The sequence below is a fragment of the Eptatretus burgeri genome, chromosome 2 (assembly GCF_056783735.1).
Source record: "Eptatretus burgeri isolate ZD-2024b chromosome 2, Ebu_testis_v1, whole genome shotgun sequence".
Taxonomy (NCBI): domain Eukaryota; kingdom Metazoa; phylum Chordata; class Myxini; order Myxiniformes; family Myxinidae; genus Eptatretus; species Eptatretus burgeri.
The window spans coordinates 33,786,445-33,807,801 of NC_140962.1; the positions used below are offsets into that span (position 1 = coordinate 33,786,445).

A 21,357-nucleotide genomic window follows, 5' to 3' on the forward strand; every position below is an offset into this window, starting at 1 on the left:
CTGAAGATGGCAAGAACTCGTGTGCCTCCTTGATGTCCTCCTGCACGCGACAAACGGACCTCACGTTGAAGTATATTGATGGTGTCCACAAAACTTTATGAGTTTCTGTATCATATAAACCAAAGGGAATCGTTGTGTCATTTGTGGTTCAAAATAGATTAACAACCAAAGTTGTCCAGGTCTTTTTGGCCCACCCTATTTAGAGTTATTTGTTATTATGTCCTCCTTGTCCTTTTAAAGGGCTAATACTGAACACGGTAATGATCTAACTATGTTACCTGCATGAGAACTTGCTGTTTCTGACTATTTTCGGAGGCGGCGGTCCTGAAATTGGAGCAAATTAACTCAGTGTTGACGTCAAAAGCACCGAGCCGTACGTATGTTGATGCAGTTGTCCCATAGCATTACTGCCCTCTCCATTCGGAACATTTTGACACCAAATTTGTATGAATCCAGCGCTTTTCGTTGAAGTTAGGTCAAATTATGTGATTTTCAGAAATGGTCAAATAATTTGGACGGGGTATCTGTCATTCAAATGTAAATATTTCATCGACCGCACAAGGAATATTGAGACCAACAGGGCTGGATGTGTTCCTCAGATGTCCCCTTTTTTTCAAATGAGACCTGCTGTATCACTGTGTACAGGCGGTTGATTGAACTCCGAAAATAAGGACCTTTTTCTGAGGTCTACCGCTGGCCTGAGATGGAACGGGTGAATGAACATTTGCAATTCAGGAATATACAACATAAACATGTAGTTGTAACACTTCCTTAAAACATACACAATAGTCATGACATGTATGCAAATACACTGGTAAACAAAACATGGAGGGGAGAACATGGACCTGGTTTGTGCCAGTTTGTTGGAGGCTTCTTTGTGCAAACAAGTGGGATTGACAGTTTGGAAATTCTGTCTCAAAGCAAGCGTGGAGTCTCGAGGATCAGGTGCTTACAGTCGGCATAGACAATGGTCAGCCAAGGTTCATGGGAACCAGCCAAGCCAAGGTTCAGCATCCCATCCCCAAGGTGTAATGCACGCACCTCGGGGACTGCAGAGGAGAAAATGTCCACTCCTGGAACAACATCCAGCAGGTGGACCGAGGAGGTGTGCCCCAGGTGCAGAACACACCTTGAATGCAGTGGGGGTGGTGGTGGTGGTGGTGGTGGTGTTGTGGTGGGGGTGGTGGTGGTGGTGGTGGTGGTGGTGGTGGTGGAACAAAAAGGTAAAATCTGAGAAGTGGAAGTGATTTTGCCGATGATGATGATGACGATGACATCATGCGACGTGGTGTCACCGCTCAGTCGGCTCGCCCTACGGGGAATAACAGGGCTCCATTGTTATTGAACCACCGGGTCCGGGTGAGTGTCGGGAACTGAGCAAGACCAGGATGTACTGAGTCAGAACGCGAACACACTCAAACAAAGGCTCTTTGAATGGAGACAATTGTAACGAAAAGAAACCTACAAACGCTGCCATTACTACATGGACAAACAAAGCCTGAATACAATTGGACTTCGTCCAAGGCTTTGTCCGAGTTCTCCGTCCAAGGCTTTGTCCGAGTTCTCCGTCCAAGGCTGTGTCCGAGTTCTTTGTCCGACCGGCGATCCGTTTGAACTCCCGTTGTACAAACTTTCGAGTCCGTTGCCGCACAATCCGAGCCCTCCCGCTCCTCGTGGAAACTTTCACCGGGTCTCCCCCTGCCCCCGATTTTAAAGCCCCGTCCGCCCCACGAACTTGAGGAAGTGACGCCCCGGGTCTGGCGGCCGGTTAGCTCGGGCCGCCCGCTCTACCACGGCTCGTCCGGCTCGTCCTCCCTTCGCCACCAGTGACCATGTCCGAGCCTCTCCGAGCCGGCCAGGCCGCGGGGCTCCTGGCGAGGAACGTACAGAAACGGCTGAACCGCGCGCAGGAGAAGGTGGGCGTTGTGTTCGTTCGCACTCTCACTGTGTGTGTGTTTGTGTGTGTGTGTGTGTACGTGTGTGTGTGTACGTGTGTGTGTGTGTACGTGTGTGTGTGTGTACGTGTGTGTGTGTGTGTGTGTGTGTGTGTGTGTGTACGTGTGTGTGTGTGTGTGTGTGTGTGTGTGTGTGTACGTGTGTGTGTTTGTGTGTGTGTTTGTGTGTGTGTGTGTGTGTGTGTGTGTGTGTGTGTGTGTGTACGTGTGGTGTGTGGGTGTTTGTGTGTGTGTGTGTGTGTGTACGTGTGTGTGTGTACGTGTGTGTGTGTACGTGTGTGTGTGTGTACGTGTGTGTGTGTGTGTACGTGTGTGTGTGTGTGTGTACGTGTGTGCGTGTGTACGTGTGTGTGTGTGTTTGTGTGTGTGTACGTGTGTGTGTGTGTACGTGTGTGTGTACGTGTGTGTGTACGTGTGTGTGTACGTGTTTGTGTGTTTGTGTGTACGTGTGTACGTGTTTGTGTGTGTACGTGTGTGTGTGTGTGTGTGTACGTGTTTGTGTGTTTGTGTGTACGTGTTTGTGTGTACGTGTTTGTGTGTGTACGTGTTTGTGTGTGTACGTGTGTGTGTGTACGTGTGTGTTTGTGTGTGTACGTGTTTGTGTGTTTGTGTGTGTACGTGTGTGTGTGTGTACGTGTTTGTGTGTGTACGTGTTTGTGTGTTTGTGTGTGTACGTGTGTATATGTGTGTGTGTGTGTGTGTGTACGTGTTTGTGTGTTTGTGTGTTTGTGTGTGTGTACGTGTGTACGTGTTTGTGTGTGTGTGTGTGTGTGTGTGTGTGTGTGTGTGTGTGTGTGTGTGTGTGTGTGTGTGTGTGTGTGTGTGTGTGTGTGTGTGTGTGTGTGTGTGTGTGCGCCCTTTGTATAATAGTAACTTGGAAACCGATTACATGATGAAGTTGTACATGTAGGTTAAAGTAGTTGTGTTGTTTGTTGAGACCTATAACTGGCTCTCTCATGTCGATGAGAAAAACAAGTGAAATGTTTCAAACGTGCTCTCGATGTATGTACAATGAGGGTAGTGGGAATAGTGGGGGTAGTGGGGGTAATGAGGGTAGTGAGCTTAGTGGGGATAGTGAGGGTAGTGGGAGTAATGAGGTTAGTGGGGGTAATGGGGGTAATGAGGTTAGTGAGGGTAGTGGGGATCGTAAGGGTAGTGAGGATAGTGAGGGTACTGGGGATAGTGGGGGTGGTGAGGATAGTGAGGGTAGTGAGGGTCGTGGGGGTAATGAGGGTAGTGGGGATAGTGAGGGTAGTGGGGATAGTGAGGGTAGTGAGGGTAGTGGGTATAGTGAGGGTAACGAGGTTAGTGAGGGTAGTGGGCATAGTGAGGGTAGTGTGGATTGTGAGGGTCAGTGGGGGTAATGAGGATCGTGAGGATAGTGAGGGTAGCGGGGATAGTGAGGGTAGTGGGGGTAATGAGGACAGTGAGGGTATCCTCACTATCCTCATTACTTGGATAGATTCAAGTTGGACTTGGACAGATTGGAGGATTGCTTGGACAGATTCCTCACAATATAATCTTCAGATTGTACATTATTATTATTGTATGTATATATATATATATATATATATATATATAATATTATATTTGTATAACATTGAAGTCTTTTCTTTGATCCCTGTGCAATTCCCCATCCCAGAGCCAATTGGCCCGAAGTTTGCTGAACCCAATTATTTTCACACCTGGAGGGTCAATGTCACAATACAAACGTTTCATCAGGCCATTTGGTCCAACACCGACGTGGTGCACTCCCGGGTTAATTTTTGCTGCGCCTTTAACCATCGATATCCTTGATGTTTTACCAAACTCTAAATAAACCCGATCTCGATCGGTTGACAACTCGGTAACGACAACCACCATCTGGTTTGGGGCCTGTTTGTTGCCTTTAAAACGGTTAAGGTGGCCGCCTTGAGATGTTAGGGAGACTTTTTCACACCTGGGAGGATTGGGGAGAGAAAGGAAAAGTTGTGCAGGAGATTCATGTTTGGGGAAGGGTCGTTATGGTGATGATTTAAAAATAAATAATTGTGGATGTAACGCATTGTTTAAAGTTTATTTGGATTACCTTTAGGTTTTGCAGCGGCTTGGGAAGGCAGATGAGACCAAGGATGTTCCATTTCTGGAGTTTGTACAGCGCTTCAACCAACAGCAGGTGTGTGTGTGTGTGTGTGTGTGTGTGTGTGTGTGTGTGTGTGTGTGTGTGTGTGTGTGTGTGTGTGTGTGTGTGTGTGTGTGTGTGTGTGTGTGTGTGTGTGTGTGTGCGTGTGTGTGTTGATTGTTACCCCTGTCTATCATTGAACACCCTGATGTGATAAACTGTGTTACACATGCAACGAGTGAATGCTCATCAAGCTTGTCTCTCTGCAAATCCCCCGTCCCCGACCCCTTCCTCCTCACCTTAGACGGAGGGTACCCGATTGTGCAGAGACCTTCGTGCGTACCTCGCAGCAATAAAAGGTTACAGATCTAAAAGGACTTGCTTTGCTTTGTACATGTACAATGGGGAGACTTCTTCGTGCTGTATTTTACCACTTGGCCTGCAATTCATAATGGTGACTTGCATCAGGTATTCTCAACCGGCGGGTCGTGACCCATCAGTGGGCCGCAAGGTGTCACCTCGTGGTCCGTGCAGATGATACCAACCTCAGAAGGCAGATACCAATTTTGGCTTAAATGTCTTAAATTGGGTACCAAATAAAGTTATTATTATTATTATTATTATTATTAATATATATATATATATATATATATATATATATATATATATATATATATATATATATATATAATTATTGCAGCAGACGGATACATATAACTTTCAGTTCAGAGCATCCTGTTGTTTTTTAAGTTGCTATCATTTTTTTGATGTGGTCCCTGACCTTTTTGACATTCAGTGTACTCGAGCGGGCCTTGAGGTACAACAGGTTGAGAACCCCTGACTTACATGTAATCTTTTCAAGCGATGAGTGAAATGTATTCTCAGCTTGGTCGCTATTTATAGTTTACCTTCCTCATGAAATGTGATCAGACATGAAGTAGACCTCAAAATGGGAACTGGTCTCAATGTTTCTTCTGACGTCGGCAGCAAGCTTTATCAAAGGTACGCTTCTGGAATGTTCGTGCAATGGAGGCACGGCAGTGAAATTTGTAGAAAATGTTGTGTCGCTGGGAGTTTTTCTTTTTTTTGGGGAGGATGAGGGAAGTGATTGTGGTCACAGTTTGCCTCAAAAAGATGGGGGTAGCCACATTCTCTTCGGTGTGACTCATTCCGCTTCCTGTTTGTTTCTGACAGTTTTACAAGAAGCTGGTGCTCAGTTGAACCAGGACCTCATGGAGCTTTATGACACATCTTGGCCTGGGCAGGAGGAACTGAATACTATCGTTGAGGCAAGAAACACATTGATTTTGTCCACTCAAGCACTGCACAGCCATACCGTAGCCATTGCCGTGCAGCAATCCCTTAAAGTGGGTTTGAATACGTTGTCCAACGTTTACCGAGTTTCTTGAACCGCATGCTTTTGTGTCGGCGAGCAAAGTTCGCCACTGTGTGCCATCCAACAACACGTCCCGTACCATAAAATGTTGCGTTGCATTGTAAGATATTTTACCCTTGATCATGGAAAAAGTCAGCCGTGTTCTGTTTCGTCACATGTCCCTGGCTTTGCAATATTGGATGAAGCTCAACACCCCCCACAACCACTTCTTTCCTCCCCCAGCTTCTTCTGGTCGAGGTCCCTCATCCATTAACTCATTTATTGTAACCTCCAAATGCAAGCTTATTGTTCACCTCCTCTTCTTGGGTTAAGTCCATCCAGTGTCATCCTTCACACCATTGTTTTAAGTTGGTGACGCGCTGCTCTCATGTGTTGCTCCCATACCCACCCATTATTCTTTCTATTCATGCCGACCTTACACCTTTTGCTTACTTGTTGCTTTTGCTGCACGCTGTTCTTGTTTATCTGTGCACCCCCTTGTTCACCTGCCTATCCACTCTGTTGCAAGTGCATTGACATAATACCTTTTGTTGTCCGGCTCTTCCATGGGTTTCGACTTCTTTTTCGTGCAAAGTTGAGAGGCAGAACATAGACCGGATCAGGATGTAACGGAACAACAGGAACAGTGGAAGGAGAGGGTGTGGAGGGGGTGGGTGAGTACATCAACAGCACGGTTGAGGGACAATATAGAGGAAGACTTGCACGAGGAAGGGATGTGGGGAGGAATGAGGGATCGTGGATGACGCATGGGTGGACAAGATGGAAACAAGGAAACTCTCAGAAAAGGAAAACTGGAAGATTCGAAAGAAGAGAGCTTGCGGAGGGTTAATGGGGGTAGAAAATATCATGGATTTGGATGGGTGATGATGTAAATGGTGGTTATTTTTTATTTATTTGTATGTGGCCTGTGGTTGCTCGGCTGCATCATTTTCTGGGGGTTCAGCTATGCTGCTGATGCAATGCCACCTGTTACCAGTCAGCTGGTACTCATTTTGCCAAACTCAGAAGGATGATGGGCTGAATCAACTCACCTACTGTCAATTCACCAGCACAGCAGGGACTTGAACTCAAAACCTTAAGAACTTAAGCCAGCCACCTTGACCATGAAGCCAACACCAGGTTTTGAAATTGTACCTGGCTTGAAGACCTGGCAGGAATAATGAGATTGAAGAGAATGTGGACTTGTGTATAATCAACATATTAAAAGCAGAATATTGTGACGGTTCTGCAAATTGTGATGCTGGAGGCAACGGCACGCAGCATAGAGCAGTTCCCGAGATAGTTATTTTGTTATTTTTTTGTTCCAGATAGTCCTTCCCTTGTGTGCAATGGGTTTTATGGGTCAATATGTGTTGTGTGGGATTAGGTAGATTTTTTTCCCCCCTGTTTCTTTTCCCCATCTTAATTCCCTGTACATGAGTCTCTCTCACACAGGCAAACACGCCAAGTACACAACAAACAGCTAATTTGCAAGTGCGCCCAAATTCCCAGTTTGAATTGTGTGCCACAATCAAACTGGTACATCATTCCAACTTTCACGACGCTCTACCCACCAACAATACTACAATGGTCAAGACACACTTATTGTCACTTATCACCATTGTAACATCACGCAAGCTTGTTCTGCTTTCACAACTGATGCTTCAACCACAATGAACAGCCATGCCACCTCAACCATCACCTCAACCACAATCACCCCAGATGCCCGCCGCTACTTTGGGAGTAGCGGGAACAAAGAGCACGATGTACCGATGGCAGATTTCATTGGAGCTGGACATTCAGATGCCTGTAACTCAAAGCACAAGTGTGCGCTAATTGCCATATAACAACTTATGGCTAGCCCTGATGTTCTAGCCTGATGATGATGTTGTGGTCCCCATTGGGTGTTCAGCGCACGTTCGTGCCCGGAGAGTACAGCCTAAGACACCGGTGTCATGATTAGTATGGTGTGTAGAAGCCTAGAGGATTATGGCAGCATCTTGACGGCTGAGGCCTCGAGTGGGTGGTGCCGGTGCTGGGGTAATCATGTGTGCACCATTGGGGGGTGCCGTAAAGCTCAGACACTCCGCATAACGACCCATTTGATCCACATCCAGGTCCCACCTCCTCGCTGCAACTATTTAAGCAATGTGTTCCAGACACAGAGAGGGATCTTTTTTGGCTTTGGCGGTGGCACGTGACGAGAAGTGGAACGGAGCTTGGAGAACGGAGCGGATGGAACAGAGTTTGCAGAATGGAGCGCTGGGAGAGCGAGTGATCCAGGCGCCGTATCGGGTGCATCCATTAGGACTAAGCTGATAACACATACACATTTATAGATGATCTCACACATCGGTAAGCTGTCTTCTTCCACATTCTCTCTCTCTCTTTTTTCCTGTCTCGTCTGCTGTGGACGCATAAAGAGCAATCGGCGAGTGCAAGTCCTGACAACCATTATTTTCATAGTGACCCTACATACACGCACCTCTTTTTAGTTCCTCCTTGCACCTCACCTGCAGCACACCCTCATTTGCACCTCTTCAAATATGCTCCATAGACACACGAGTATTCCACCTCTTTTACCTCTCCTCAACATTTGGGCCGCATGGGTTCGTCAACTCCACTCGGTGAGCAAAGAGGTCAAGACCACCTCGTCATTTCTCTTATTTCTCTCACGAATCTACCCTTTATCGGGATGACCCTGATGGTGCCTGTTTTGTTCATCCTAAGTAAGATTTTGCAAGTATTATTATCGGGTTAGCTCTGCACTCTGTCTTTTGTCTTACTGTATAACTATATTTCTTTTGCCGCACCTCACACATTTTGCATGTCTCTGCTGGACGAATCTTTCCTGTGTAAATAAATCCATTGCTTGACTGTGTGCGGACCTTTGGCGCACTGAATAAATATAGGGCGGACAGATCACAGAGCAGGGGGGAAAGGCCGGAGAGGAGACGGTAGAAGACAGAAAGGCCTCCGGAGAGAGAGTGAGAGGCCCAATGACTCAGCCTCATCACAGGAGATACCAATGATCCTAAAAGCCTTGGTTTCCACAGCGTGAAGACGAGCGAGGTATGAGGCAGGATCACCACCCCAGTTTGGGGAGCAGTACTCCATTAGACTCCATCATACTGCAGATGAAAGCCTTCTAACTGGTTAGAAGTTCAGATGTGCCAGGGAAGGACTTTGCACGACGTAGGATGCCCAGTCGGCGACTGTCTTTGGAGGCCAGCTTGGAGATGTGGCTTTCCCGGGAAAGGTTGTTTAAACTGCTCGAGCTGACCTTTTTTTTGAAGGGGGAATCAAAACAGTTTGGTCACCGTGGACCGCAGACAACACCAACCTCTAAAATATTGTTACGGTTGTGGAAATTCACATTACACCATGAAGGGTCCTCAGGTGAGGTATATCAGTAAGTCCATGTGTAGTTAGCCCAAACTCGTTGTATAGAGGGAATATATGTGATTCATTCGGGCTGCGATTCTTCAGTGAGCCGTTTTTCTTTTGCTGTAGTTAATTAGGTGCAAGAACAACAACAACCAACATCTCAACGATCACGCCATTCACTACACGACACCAACAATCACACCATTCACCCCATGACGCCACCTTCCACAACTACGCTACCACCATCTTCGTCACTCGCCATTCAACGAGCACCGTGCGGTCACGATCTCCACGGGACGGATGAAATGGAGCAGAGTGGCAACAGCAACTCCCGCTTAAATATCTCCCACCAAGATCTCCCGCCCACAACGCCACGCTTTGGCATGGGGGAGGTGCGATTTGAGCCAGGGGTCAAAGGTGAAAAACTGTGGGGGCCTGATTTTGGGGGAATAATTCCCTGGCCCTGAGCCAAAACTGACTTTCCTCGTCCCCCGCACGGCGCGGGGAGGGGGAACGCGAGGGCACGCCCCTTTTTGGGAAGCTTCCAGAAGGGAGGTGGAGACAGAAATGGGGCAGGGCAAAGGGCGGAGCCGGCCCCTACAAAAGGCGTGGGTGTGGAGAGTTGGAGGCTCGAGGCTCTTGGTTTGTTCAAGCGATTGACAAAAGGCGTGGGCGTGAAGGTCGACGAGAACGTCATTCCCTTTCCTGTTCCCTTGTCCCTGAAGGGGAATTGTGGAGAGTTGTGGTGATAGATTCTGTTCATTCGTCCGAGCTGTCGGGCGGACGTCACGTGCAGGCGCACGGCACGAGCCAGTGGACCACGCCGGAGGGACTCAGAGTTACGGTCACCAAGGACTCGACGTGCTCAGGGAAGTCGCGACTTCCATTTCTTTTGGGTTTCCTGTAAACGTGTGTGTGTGTGGCGCTAGTCTGGAAAAGTAGAGCGGTTAAGTGTTGCTGTGTAAGTCATATTCGGTTGTAGATCTGCGTTGGTTCTTTGCTTGTGTTTTTCTTTACATAAACGTATACGTGTATTGCTTTTGTTCCTTTGTTTTATTGTAATATACGTGCCTTCCGTGAATAAATGTGCTTGTCCGATTGTTCCCCGTTTTGCTTTGTCTTTTCCTTTTATCGAATCTCCATCTTGCATCACGTAAGGGATTGGTAGTGGGTTTAAAACACCCGGAAACTAATCTGAACCGTCAAGGTCGATGATAACTCCGCTCGGTTATCCCTGTAGTACGGAACGAGCCGCTTAAGCGGTCCGTGTCCGGAGTCGACCTGTGGCGTGGTACAACTCCTCAGTACGCTATCCGCGCGAGTACTTAGGTAAATCGACCATTCGGCGATCGGACCCTATTTTGCGCGGGTCGAATGCGGCTGAGTTGTGGTGAGGTTAAACCCCCACCTGTGACTGGCTCCTGGCGGTAGTTCCCGGAGGGTCACAACTGAATTGTCCGTTCCGGTGGGCGAGGCGGCTGCTATTAGAGTTACGTGGTCGCTCGCACGCCGGACGGGCCAAAATTCGTAACAATATTTTTGATGGGTAAAATCCTTTTGGGAAGATAAAAAGTGAAAAACCGATATCGAGCCAAGTCGGGGATGGGGGTGAAATTGGCATTTGTCAGGCATTTTAGAAATGATGCTCTCGTAACTGTGCAAACATCAAGTTTACTTTGATTTGTTTCTTTATGAGCCTCGTGAAATAATCCATTGTCTCCAAATTGATACTTAGATTAAGATAACAGAAAACCGATTTTTTTTTTTTTTATTTTTTTTTTATTTTTATTTTTTGCCAGTTGTCATCTGAAATTGGTCCTCCCTTGGTTCAACTTTGTCTCCTAATGTAACTTGAGTTCACAAAATGATGATTGACTTTACTTACACCGTATATTGTTCTTCATTTGGAGAAAACATTTTTCACCACACCATCCAACACCTTGTTTGATGAGATATTGTTGTGGTTGTGATGTTGTCGAAGCTTTTGCTTGGGTTTGGACTCCGTGCCTGCTAATTATGATGGCATGTGTTTGGCAGATGTCTTCACTCCTCTGGGAAGACTATCATGAAAAGCTTCAGGGACAGGCTTTGATCTCTTTGGAGAACTATCTGGCACAGTTCCCTGACATCAAGGTACCGTTAACACTTGCATGTACATTTTTACGAGAAACATAAAATTGACGACATTGTATTAAAAAAAAAAATTGAACATAACGTTCAACCTGCTTATCGCATCGACTATTTTATGTGTATGTTATTCTTTTTTTAAGATTTACCCAATGCCTAGTATTCATATCAAATTGGTAGCATCTTTGTAGTTTTGGTACTACCACTCATTGCTCCAACAAAGGGTTAACTGCCAAAACATCAGCTTCTCCTTGCCTCCCACGGCAGTTACCATGCTTCAAACAGCCTTCTGTCGATTCAATGCATTCAACAACCAGGCTCTCCTTCCAAAAAACCATATTTTATAGCATATTACACCTTTTAATACAATTTGACCCAGCTTTGCAATGACACGAGTTGACCCAAATGTCCAATGTGCAGTGGTATTAAATCATAAACCTGACTATTCTCACCAGCTCGGGCAGCTCAGCTGCATCTTTCTTCTGAAATGATCGAGGAGGACAGGAAACTAAGATTTGCACCAAAAGTGGTGAATAAGTACAATCGTTCGAGAACCTGATCATGGTTTACATTTTATATCGACTCGCGGAGTATCAGCCTTATGGGCGATCTTGTTCCAAGCATGCAACACGTTCTTATGATGCATACCTTTATTTGGGCGGTATATAGGCAACTGGCAACTCTGTATACGCAAAAATAAAACACTATAACCCGGGTTACGTGCCTTTTTTACAGCCATTTTTCCCTGCTGAGCAGGGGGTTAGCTTTTTGCGGGCTCCATGCAATCATGGTTCCCTTCTTGAGGCAATATTTTTTATGGCCGGATGCCCTTCCTGACGCCAACCCTGGTCGCCTCTTACGACACAAAGGGGATATGGTACACCTATTCTAACCAGGGCATGCACCAGGCCCAGTACACTGGTACTCATTTTGTCGACCTCTGAAGGATGACAGGCTGAGTCAACCCCCTGGTGTTAATTCAGTGGCAAACAGGGCTCAAACTCAGGACCCTAGGATCCCAAGCCAGCCACCCTAACCACTAAGCCAACACCAGGCTCAGGTTACGTGCATAAAGCAAAAACATACTGACTGCTGATAATTCAAAACACCTCCATCCATCCATTGGGACCATACTCTGTGCAGAGCATTGGTGCTGCCTAAGCAGTCTCCTTGGCTATTGGGCACAATCCTGGATGGGTCACCACTCCGACGCAGGATACCAGCAAGCTGGCACTCATTTTGCCGACCTTGGAAGGATGACAGGCAGAGTCAACCCCACCTGGTAATAATTCAACAGTCAAGTGGGATTTGAATTCAGGATCTAAGGATCCCAAGTCCACCACCCGAACTATTAAGCCAACACCAGGCATAAAACACCTCACTACACCTCACAAACCAAAGCGTCACCTGGAAAACGGGGACAGAAATACTGTACTGTAAATGGTGGAGACTTGTAATACACTCACCCACCTGAAGGTGATGCTACACGATAAATTTACATAGAAAAATTTGCATCCCCCCCTCACTCCCCCAAGACCACCTGCAAATATAAAAACACCCCAAAACACGAATTGGGGTCATGCTGATCCTCTGCAACAAGTCTGGATGAAATTGGCCCAGAATTGTAGGAGGAGCATGACAAACAAACAAACCCACACACAAACACCGGTCCATGAATTATAGTGAGGAAGCATCTTCAGTGAGGGAAAGCATACTTTCGGACAAAATTCAGACACTGCCCTTTTCTCATTATTAATAGACAGCAATCGTGTTTCCATCTTGAAAGTACAAAGTCATTTTGATGCAGGAGAAGGCGATACGAGTCATCAAGGCTGCTCTAAATTTTAGCCTCAGCCATCACACCCATGGGGTCTTTATCATGCGACATGGGTCCCCCCCTCCCATTTCGTTTTTTTTTTTAAACAATTTTTTTATGGTGATCTTTGGCAAAAGATACAATGGAATACTCATCCAAGTTAAGGCGAGTCTGTTGACAAACAAGACAGGTAAATAATGGAATTTATCAACTATAAGTTGAGTGTTTACTGCTTTCGGAAATGGTTCGCCCTTCATCGGAGCAAAAGAGCTCCGTTTTCTCCGATGAGGGTGAACACACTAAATGTCAGCAACACCTAATTCCCATGCCAGTCAACATGCTTTTATCAACTTTTAGCTGATACATTCCATTCTTTGGCAAAATATTAGCTTGAAATAGCAGTTTGCATTCAACCTAAGAGATGTTGCGGGTTTTTTGTGTTGTTGTTTTTTTTGTCATTGTGGGGGGCAGATTATGTTGGCCTTAATTTCACTATGGCGATCACATTTTGCATATTTTGTACTCGGTGCAGATGGAAACAACGAAATAATTTGTTCTGGTGAGATGTACTAAATGCGGTATTGCACTACTTTTGAACAGGCTCGAATAGCAAAGCGAAGCCGCAAGCTGGTGGACTACGACAGCGCTCGGCACCACATGGCTGGCCTTCAGCAAGCGAAAAAACAGGACGAGGCAAAGCTGACGAAGGTGCATGCTGTGATTTGTTTGTATTATTTCTTCTCACTTTCTCACCACCTCCTCTCAAGCACCTGACCATTTTGATGAATAACCAATACTTTGCTGCATTATCACGGAGTGTTTATGATTTTATCAATGCTCTTGTTTGCCATAACCATCACTGTGCTGGATGCATTTTACATTTCCAGGCAGATGAAGAGTTCCAGAAAGTGCAGAAGGTGTTTGAGGAGATCAACTCTGAGTTGCACGAGGAACTTCCCATTTTGTGGAACAGGTGAGCCAAAGACTTATTGCGTCAGTTAAGTTTGACTCCACCAGAAAAAAAGGGCCCCTTACTCATTGCTCATCTCCAACAGAAATTGTTGCTGAGCACTTGATTTTATGTAAGTGGAAAAAGCTTGAAGAACGATGCACATGTCATTACGTGTGTACCAGCCATTTTCATTTGCATCAATATTTCTTACCCTCGCCGAAGGAGAGGGTATTGCATTTGGGTCCGTTTGTTTGTTTGTCTGTCTGTCTGCACATAACTTTTAGTGTTTTTCTTCGCAACTGCTTGGTGTACAATAACCACATCCGATCAGTATGAAAATTTTTGAGGGTCATGTCGGGATAAAATGGTCCACAAATTTTTTTTGATGACGTCAGCAGTCATGACGTCAGTGATTTGGCAGCCATATTGTTAGTTTTTTTTTTTTTAAAACCTTCAAAAATCATCTTCTCTGAAATGGCTGAACATATCGAGGTGACACTTTACACATGTGACTGCCTATCCACGAGGAACAAAAGGTTCATACATATAATGTCAGAGGTCACATGGTTTGGCAGCCATATTGGATTTACCCAAAAACGTATAAAATCTTCTTCTCCAGAACGGCTGGACAGATCGAGAGGAAATTTCACACATATGTTCCCAAAGGCATGCATGTACAAATTTGTTCAGGAATAATTGATGTCACATTGTTTGGCAGCCTTTTAAGGACTTAAGAAAAATATTAAATAATGTTTTCTCTGGAACCACCTAATCAATCGATGTGAAACTTCACAGTTATGATCTAGTAGCGATGGGTAATACATGTTTTAAATTTCAACTTGATTGGACACATGGTCTGGCAGCCAGAATTATTTAATTTTTTAATCTGGGTTCTTTTTGTTTTTTTGTTTTTTTTGGGGTTTTTTTTGAATAAGGCTAACTTGGTTGTGCCTGGATGTGTTTGAGGGTAGAGGAGTAGCAGCTGAAATGCGAATCCTATCCAGGTTGCTCCTGATGACCATCTTTGCTTTTTGCTTGTTCGGGTTCCTTCTGATGACACCAATGCAGCACTGTACCGATTTAGTCTTCCATTTGATTTGAATTCAATTTATTTTAATCCCATTCTCAATTCAATTGAATAATAAGAAATGTCATGGGTCAGGGTCAGGTGTCTAATCAAAGCGGGGTTGCATCATTGTGGACGTATTGGTACCCGGTCATCACTGCCAGCAGTTATAAAGTGGCCGTTCTAGTTATGTCTCTTACTAATTACATGACACACCACTACACAAACACCACACAAAACCACACAAAAACAACACAACACAAGTCCTGGCGAGGGTCTGCAATCTCTGATTGCTCTTTTTCTTGTTTTTATGTTATGACACATCCTCAAGAGGAAATGTATCATATCGTACAAAACTAGAATGGCACTCGGTGGAGCACATACCACTGCCAGGCTGAACAGTTTACGTTTTGTATCCCACTGAAAGGCCGTATCTTCACCAAAATAAAATTAACTTGTCTTTGTTACACACTCAACCTGCCCATCAAGTTTTGTCCAAATCATTCCATAACATTTTGAGATATCCTGCTCAAGAATAGACAGTCAGACAAACAGGGGTGAAAACATAAACTCTGTCTACCTTCAGTGGCCGAGGTAATGAACAGAATGTGGTGACCTGACACATGCTTTATGATCACCTCGAAGCTCAACTGAATACTCGTGCCTGTTGAAGACGAGCAATGGTCTGCACTAGCAGACAATAATAAACAATGGATTTTTTGAACTGTAGGTTGAGAAAATGCGTTGTTACCTCTGCCACCGAAGGTGGACGGAGGTTATGTTTTCACCCTGTTTGTCTGTTTTTTTTGTTTTTTTTTTTGTGAGCAGGATCTCTTAAAACGTTATGGATTAACTTGGATGAAATATGGTGGACAGGCTTGGTGCATGACACGGACAAATTGTTCAGATTTTGATGAAGATCCGGATACGAGAATATTTTTTTAATTCACAAACTCGTTATTCGCCATTGAGAGATGTGGCCAAATACTATATATATGTATATATATATATATATATATATATATATATATATATATATATATATATATATATATATTGTTACGGTTGAGGAAATTCGCAAACCACCATTCAGGTCCCGTAGGGGAGATATCTCTGTAAGTACATGTGTAGTTAGCCCCAAACCCGTTGTTTAGAGGGAATAAATGTGATTCATTCGGGCTGCGACCCTTTAAGATAGCCGTTTTTCTGTTCTATCTTTATTTTGAACCAACCACGTCTCAACCGCCATCACACAACAACCACCAACTGCAACGCCGCTTCACAACAACAACAACGCCAACAGCCACGACCTTTACCTTCACAGCTCGCTCCCGCAAACATCGCATCACCGCCATTCCAAGCGTCACCGTGGCCATGGGCCAGCACTTTGGACCCTCCACCACCTTCGCCTCTCCTTCTGCGGCCATTCCCGCACCGCTTGTGGGCACCGAGCGTCAGGCTGTCCTGGACTCGTACAGGGCGCGCGCCGAACCGCGGGTACAAAGTGCGGCCTTTCCGAGGAGAAGTCGGATCAGGAATGATACACGCCCACTTCTGATCCATCCAATCAGCAAGCGCGGGGCAATTTGGCCCCACCTCCAGGCGTGTCGGAGTAGAATCGATATATGCAAATTCGAGGATCAGGGGAGATTCACGCCCCTTTTTCTCCGTCCAATGGGCGAGCATGGCTCCACCCCCGAGCTCGTTCTGATCCAGAAATTTGCATATGGGATCTCCTACACCACTATAAAGCGCCAAGCGCGGGGCGAATTTAGTTCGGTTTTGGGCTCGGGCGAGTTGGAGAAGTGTGGCAGCGGCAGAGTGTGGCAGCAGCAGTCAAGTCGGGTCTGGAGGAGAGTCAGTCTGTCGGGGTTCGGAGTCTGTCGGGGAGCTGCAGAGAGGGGAAGCCGGGAACGTGGTCGAGGTCGCAGTGGAGTCGCTCGTCGCGGGACCCAAGCAAGCCAGCTATCCTCTTTCCCCAGAGCATCAACAATTCCCCCCTTTCCCCCCCCCCCCCGTGCTGAGATAGTGCGGTAAGGGGGCCCCGTTCCCACCCCATTCCAAGCAGTGCCAACGAAACCCGCGGAGGAGCGCGGAGTCGGGGCACCGCCGCCACATTTGCGGCTCATCACAAGACGGGTAGGCTCCACCCGGTCTCGTGCCCACAGGCCCCGTCTGTCCCCTTGTCGTTGAGGGTGGCCCTTTTCTTTTGCTTTTGAGTAAATGTGTTGTCGGCGCCGTCTGTAAAGTAAAACTGTGTAAGTGTTGCCGTGTGCTCGCGTAGTCGGTAGTATATCTGCATTGTTGTGTTTCTTTTGTAACATCTGCTTTTGGTGCATAATTGTTGTAATTGTATATGTGTGCTTTCCGTGTGCCGCGGAATAAATGTGCCTCGTGTTGAACTGTTTTTCCCGTTTCGCTTCGTCTTTTCTTTAATTGAATCTCCATCTTACTTCACGTAAAGGTTTGGTAGTGGGCTTAATACTCCCGATAATAATCGGAACCGTCGAGGCCGACGTTAACACCGCTCGGTTATCCCGATAGTACGGAACGGGTTGCTTAAGTGGCCGTGTCCGGAGTCGACCTGTGGCGAGGTTCGATCGCCCGGTCTACCCTCCGTGTGGGTACTTCGGTAGGTCGAATTTGGCGAACAACCCTATCCCACGCGGGGGGCCGATTGGCACGATCCTGGTGAGGCCGAAAGGCCCACCCGTGACTAGTTCCCGGCGTTGGTCCGAGAGAGTCACGACAGAATTGTCCGTCCGGTGGGCGACGTGCTGCGATTCGAGTTACGTGGCCGCTCGCACGCCGGCGGGCGCGAATTCGCAAATATATATATATATATATATATATATATATATATATATATATATATATATATATATATATATAAATATATATATATATATATATATATATATATACATATATTGGATTCGCTATATATATATATATATATATATATATATATATATATATATATATATATATATGATATCCCTTATTGTCGGGTTTTCCGGCTGTGTGTGTGTGTGTGTGTGTGTGTGTGTGTGTGTATATATATATATATATATGTGTGTCTGCAACGCAAGGCTCCACAGCACGAACCAGCGAATCGATTTCGATGAAACTTTGCCAACAGGTGGAATATATACTGGGAATGTGTGTGTTTGAATTTCGTTGCCCAGCAACCACCCGTTGCTGTGCAGCAGCCTAAAAACCGCGTACAGTATTTTCAATACTTGTCCTTCAGTTTTGAATGGAGAGAAACGAGACTTCGGAATTAAACACTTCGAGATGTTTAGAAAATTTTACTTGAGCCGATTTTTGATTGGTTTTATTTTTCAAATGGTCGTCCTTCAAAAATCGGGTGTCTATTTTCCGTAATTTAAGGTGTGTATATAGTGTTTGTAAGGAACTACACCGTCGTTCCACCTTCGATCTCTCCTCGATCCAAACGTTATTGACCAAAGTGAAAAGGATCCAAAATAAATGGAATCACCGGCATTTCTGTCTTTGTGGATTTCTAATAATATGTTTATTTATTTACCGAAAACGATTCCACGATCCACACACCACCTCCAATTATTTATTTATTTACCGAAAACTATTCCATGACCCACACACCACCTCCAATTATTTATTATTTAAAGTGGGAGTGGCATAGGAAAGTGGGCATGACTTATGAAAAATATTGTGTGGCTCAGGAGGTGTGGTCAAACAAGAGCATTGAGAGAAGCTTATTGGGTTTTCCGTGTGTGTGTGTGTGTGTGTGTGTGTGTGTGTGTGTGTGTGTGTGTGTGTGTGTGTGTGTGTGTGTGTGTGTGTGTGTGTGTGTGTGTGTGTCTCTGCCTGCAACGCGAGGCTCCACAGCACAAACCAGCAAACCGATTATTTTTCAAATGGTAGTCCTTCAAAAATAGGGTGTCTATTTACCGTCAGATCTGTGGATCTTGTGGATCTATATATATATATATATATATATATATATATATATATATATATATATATATATATATATATATATATATATATATATATATATATATATATATATATATATATATATAAATATATCGATTTTTAACTGATTTTATTTTAACTATATATAAATACATAGGTTTATAACCCTAACCCTAACTCTATCCACCTTCACATCGTTCGCAGGAAAAAACCTATATATATATATATATATATATATATATATATATATATATATATATATATATGTAATTAATATGTATTTTTTTATGTTGAAGGCTACAGGCACGGACTAAATAGTCCTCATCAAGGCCAAGCCTTAAATAAAAGAACTGCATTGAGAAGTAAGAAAAGAGAGAATAAAGTGAGGAGGGAAAATTAGTGAGTAAGAAAAATAAATGTATGATGAAAAGGAAATAATGTTTGTTTGCAGAAAAGAGAGATTAAAGCTTCCTGGAAGCTGTAGTTTGAGTGAGACAGAAAGTAAGACCAGCAATCCTGACACGGAGAGTGGAAGATGGTTCTGGGCACCACTTTAACGTTCCCAAGTCAGAACGGTAGTACCATCCGTCTACAATCTACTGCCTAAAATATACATATATTTAATATATATATATATGTGTACATATAATATTTGTTTATATATATATATATATATATATATATATATATATATATATATATATATATATATATATATATATATATATATACACATATATGTCGAAACGTGGAGTGTGACAAGCACGCCCCCGATCTCCAATGGACATAGTCCTAAACCAAAGTGTCACCTCCAACCCAGAGGCTTCGGCCCGGCGACTCTGTCAAACAGACAAAGATTACATGGTCAACATCAGCTGAACATCAAACGGAGCAGCCTATCCGGCTTTCAGGATTGTTTGCCCTCATCACGATTGCACACCGATAAATATGTAACCAATGATGACCACATTTGTCATTTAAACATCAGACACAGGTGGTGACACTTTGGTGTAGGATGATGTCCAATGGAGATCGGAGGAGTGCTCGTCACACTTCACATGCTTGGATTTACCTGCTGATAACATCACGTGCATTCGAGTTGAATGGTTTGCATTTGTGAGGACAATCGTCTGGGTGGTGGACAGACGGTTGTTTTTTGTGGATTGTGTGGTTTTACCGTGCGAGACATAATCTGCGGCGTTGCTCACCATAATAACAATCAGGAAGTGCGTCTGATATATATATATATATATATATATATATATATATATATATACATATACATATGAGGTCCATGTAAAAAGTAACAGGACTGACTTCACAGAAATTTTATTCCAAAAAAAAATATATTGAAATCACAGCTTGTCCCCTTCAAAATAGTTTCCCTCTCATCTCACACACTTGTCCATCCTCTTCTTCCACGTTTCGATGCACCCCCGGAAGGCTTCTTCCGGAGCTCCGTTGTAATGGCCCTTTTGATGGCCTCCACATCAGGAAATCGGGTCCCCTTGATCACCTCCTTGAGCTTGGGAAATAGGAAAAAAATCACAAGGGGCCAAGTCTGCCGAATACGGGGGTTGCTCCAGAGTTGGCACGTTCCTCTCCGCCAGAAACTGTCGGATGCTCAGGGCACTGTGAGTAGGGGTGTTGTCATGATGGAGCACATTGATTCACTGTTTGACCCTGTGGTAGAAACTCGAAGTGGACGGCGCCCTTGATGTCAAAAAACGCGATGGGCATCACCTTGACCTTCAACTTCGACATTCTTGCTTTCTTTGGTCTTGGTGATGCCAGACTTTTCCAATGATGACTCTGCCGTTTGGTCTCGGGATCGCATTCGAATATCCACGATTCATCGCCAGTAATGACTCTCCCGAGCAGGTCTGGATCGTCCTTGAGGCGCTCGATAATGTCTTGACAGACAGTGACTCTTTGCTATTTCTGGTCCTCGGACAACAGCTTGAGCACCATCTTTGCGCTTACCTTGCGCATTTCGAGAATTTCAGTGATGATGCTCCAGACAGTGTCCTCGTTGAATGAAATTTCCTCAGCAATCATCCGCACCGTGAGTCGACGATCTGTGCGCATAATCTGCTTCACACGCTCTATATTGTCCGACGTTCTGCTCGTTGAAGGTCTTCCAGACCGTGGATCGTCTTCAACCTCCTCCTGTCCCTCTTTGAACCTCTTGTGCCATTCAAATGCACGTGTACGTGACATCGTTTCTTCCCCGTAGACTTGCTGCAGCATTTCGAAGGATTCGGAAGGTATTTTGCCAAGCTTGGCAAGAAACTTCAGATTGGCTCTCTGCTCACGACTCGTAGCGCGACGACTCAGACCAAACAACGTGTAAAGCACGACCTGTAAAAAAATCACACAATGAGCGCAGTCAACCATCACCAATCATATATATTGCTGGAATGTTGTGAAAGACTGTGACACAACCAGTTCATTCATGTTGTGTAAGTGGAGCACACAGCAGGCTCACTGACATTACTTTTCAGACAGACCTCGTATGTATATACGTATATATAGCATGATATTTCAAAAAGTTGTTGATGGATTACAACAAAACTTTGTGGATGAGTTGGGTCAGTGACAAGAACAAGCTGGTT

General features: G+C 44.9%; 1 protein-coding gene across 2 annotated transcripts in view; it reads left to right on the forward strand.

The window, feature by feature from the left end:
• The first annotated feature begins 1,362 nt into the window (after window positions 1-1,362).
• LOC147031776 (uncharacterized) overlaps window positions 1,363-21,357 on the forward strand; it is a 40,721-nt gene continuing 20,726 nt past the window's right edge. Inside the window, exons 1-7 of one of the 2 annotated variants that reach the window (XM_085867339.1) lie at window positions 1,363-1,916; window positions 4,030-4,110; window positions 4,361-4,415; window positions 5,251-5,345; window positions 10,856-10,951; window positions 13,362-13,469; window positions 13,649-13,734. In XM_085867339.1, coding sequence (XP_085723465.1) covers window positions 1,833-1,916; window positions 4,030-4,110; window positions 4,361-4,415; window positions 5,251-5,345; window positions 10,856-10,951; window positions 13,362-13,469; window positions 13,649-13,734 — 605 coding nt within the window. In that variant the 5' untranslated portion in view covers window positions 1,363-1,832. Of the gene's footprint in view, window positions 1,917-4,027; window positions 4,111-4,360; window positions 4,416-4,986; window positions 5,059-5,250; window positions 5,346-10,855; window positions 10,952-13,361; window positions 13,470-13,648; window positions 13,735-21,357 lie in introns of those variants that run through there. The other variant, XM_085867347.1, reaches the window with a different exon arrangement.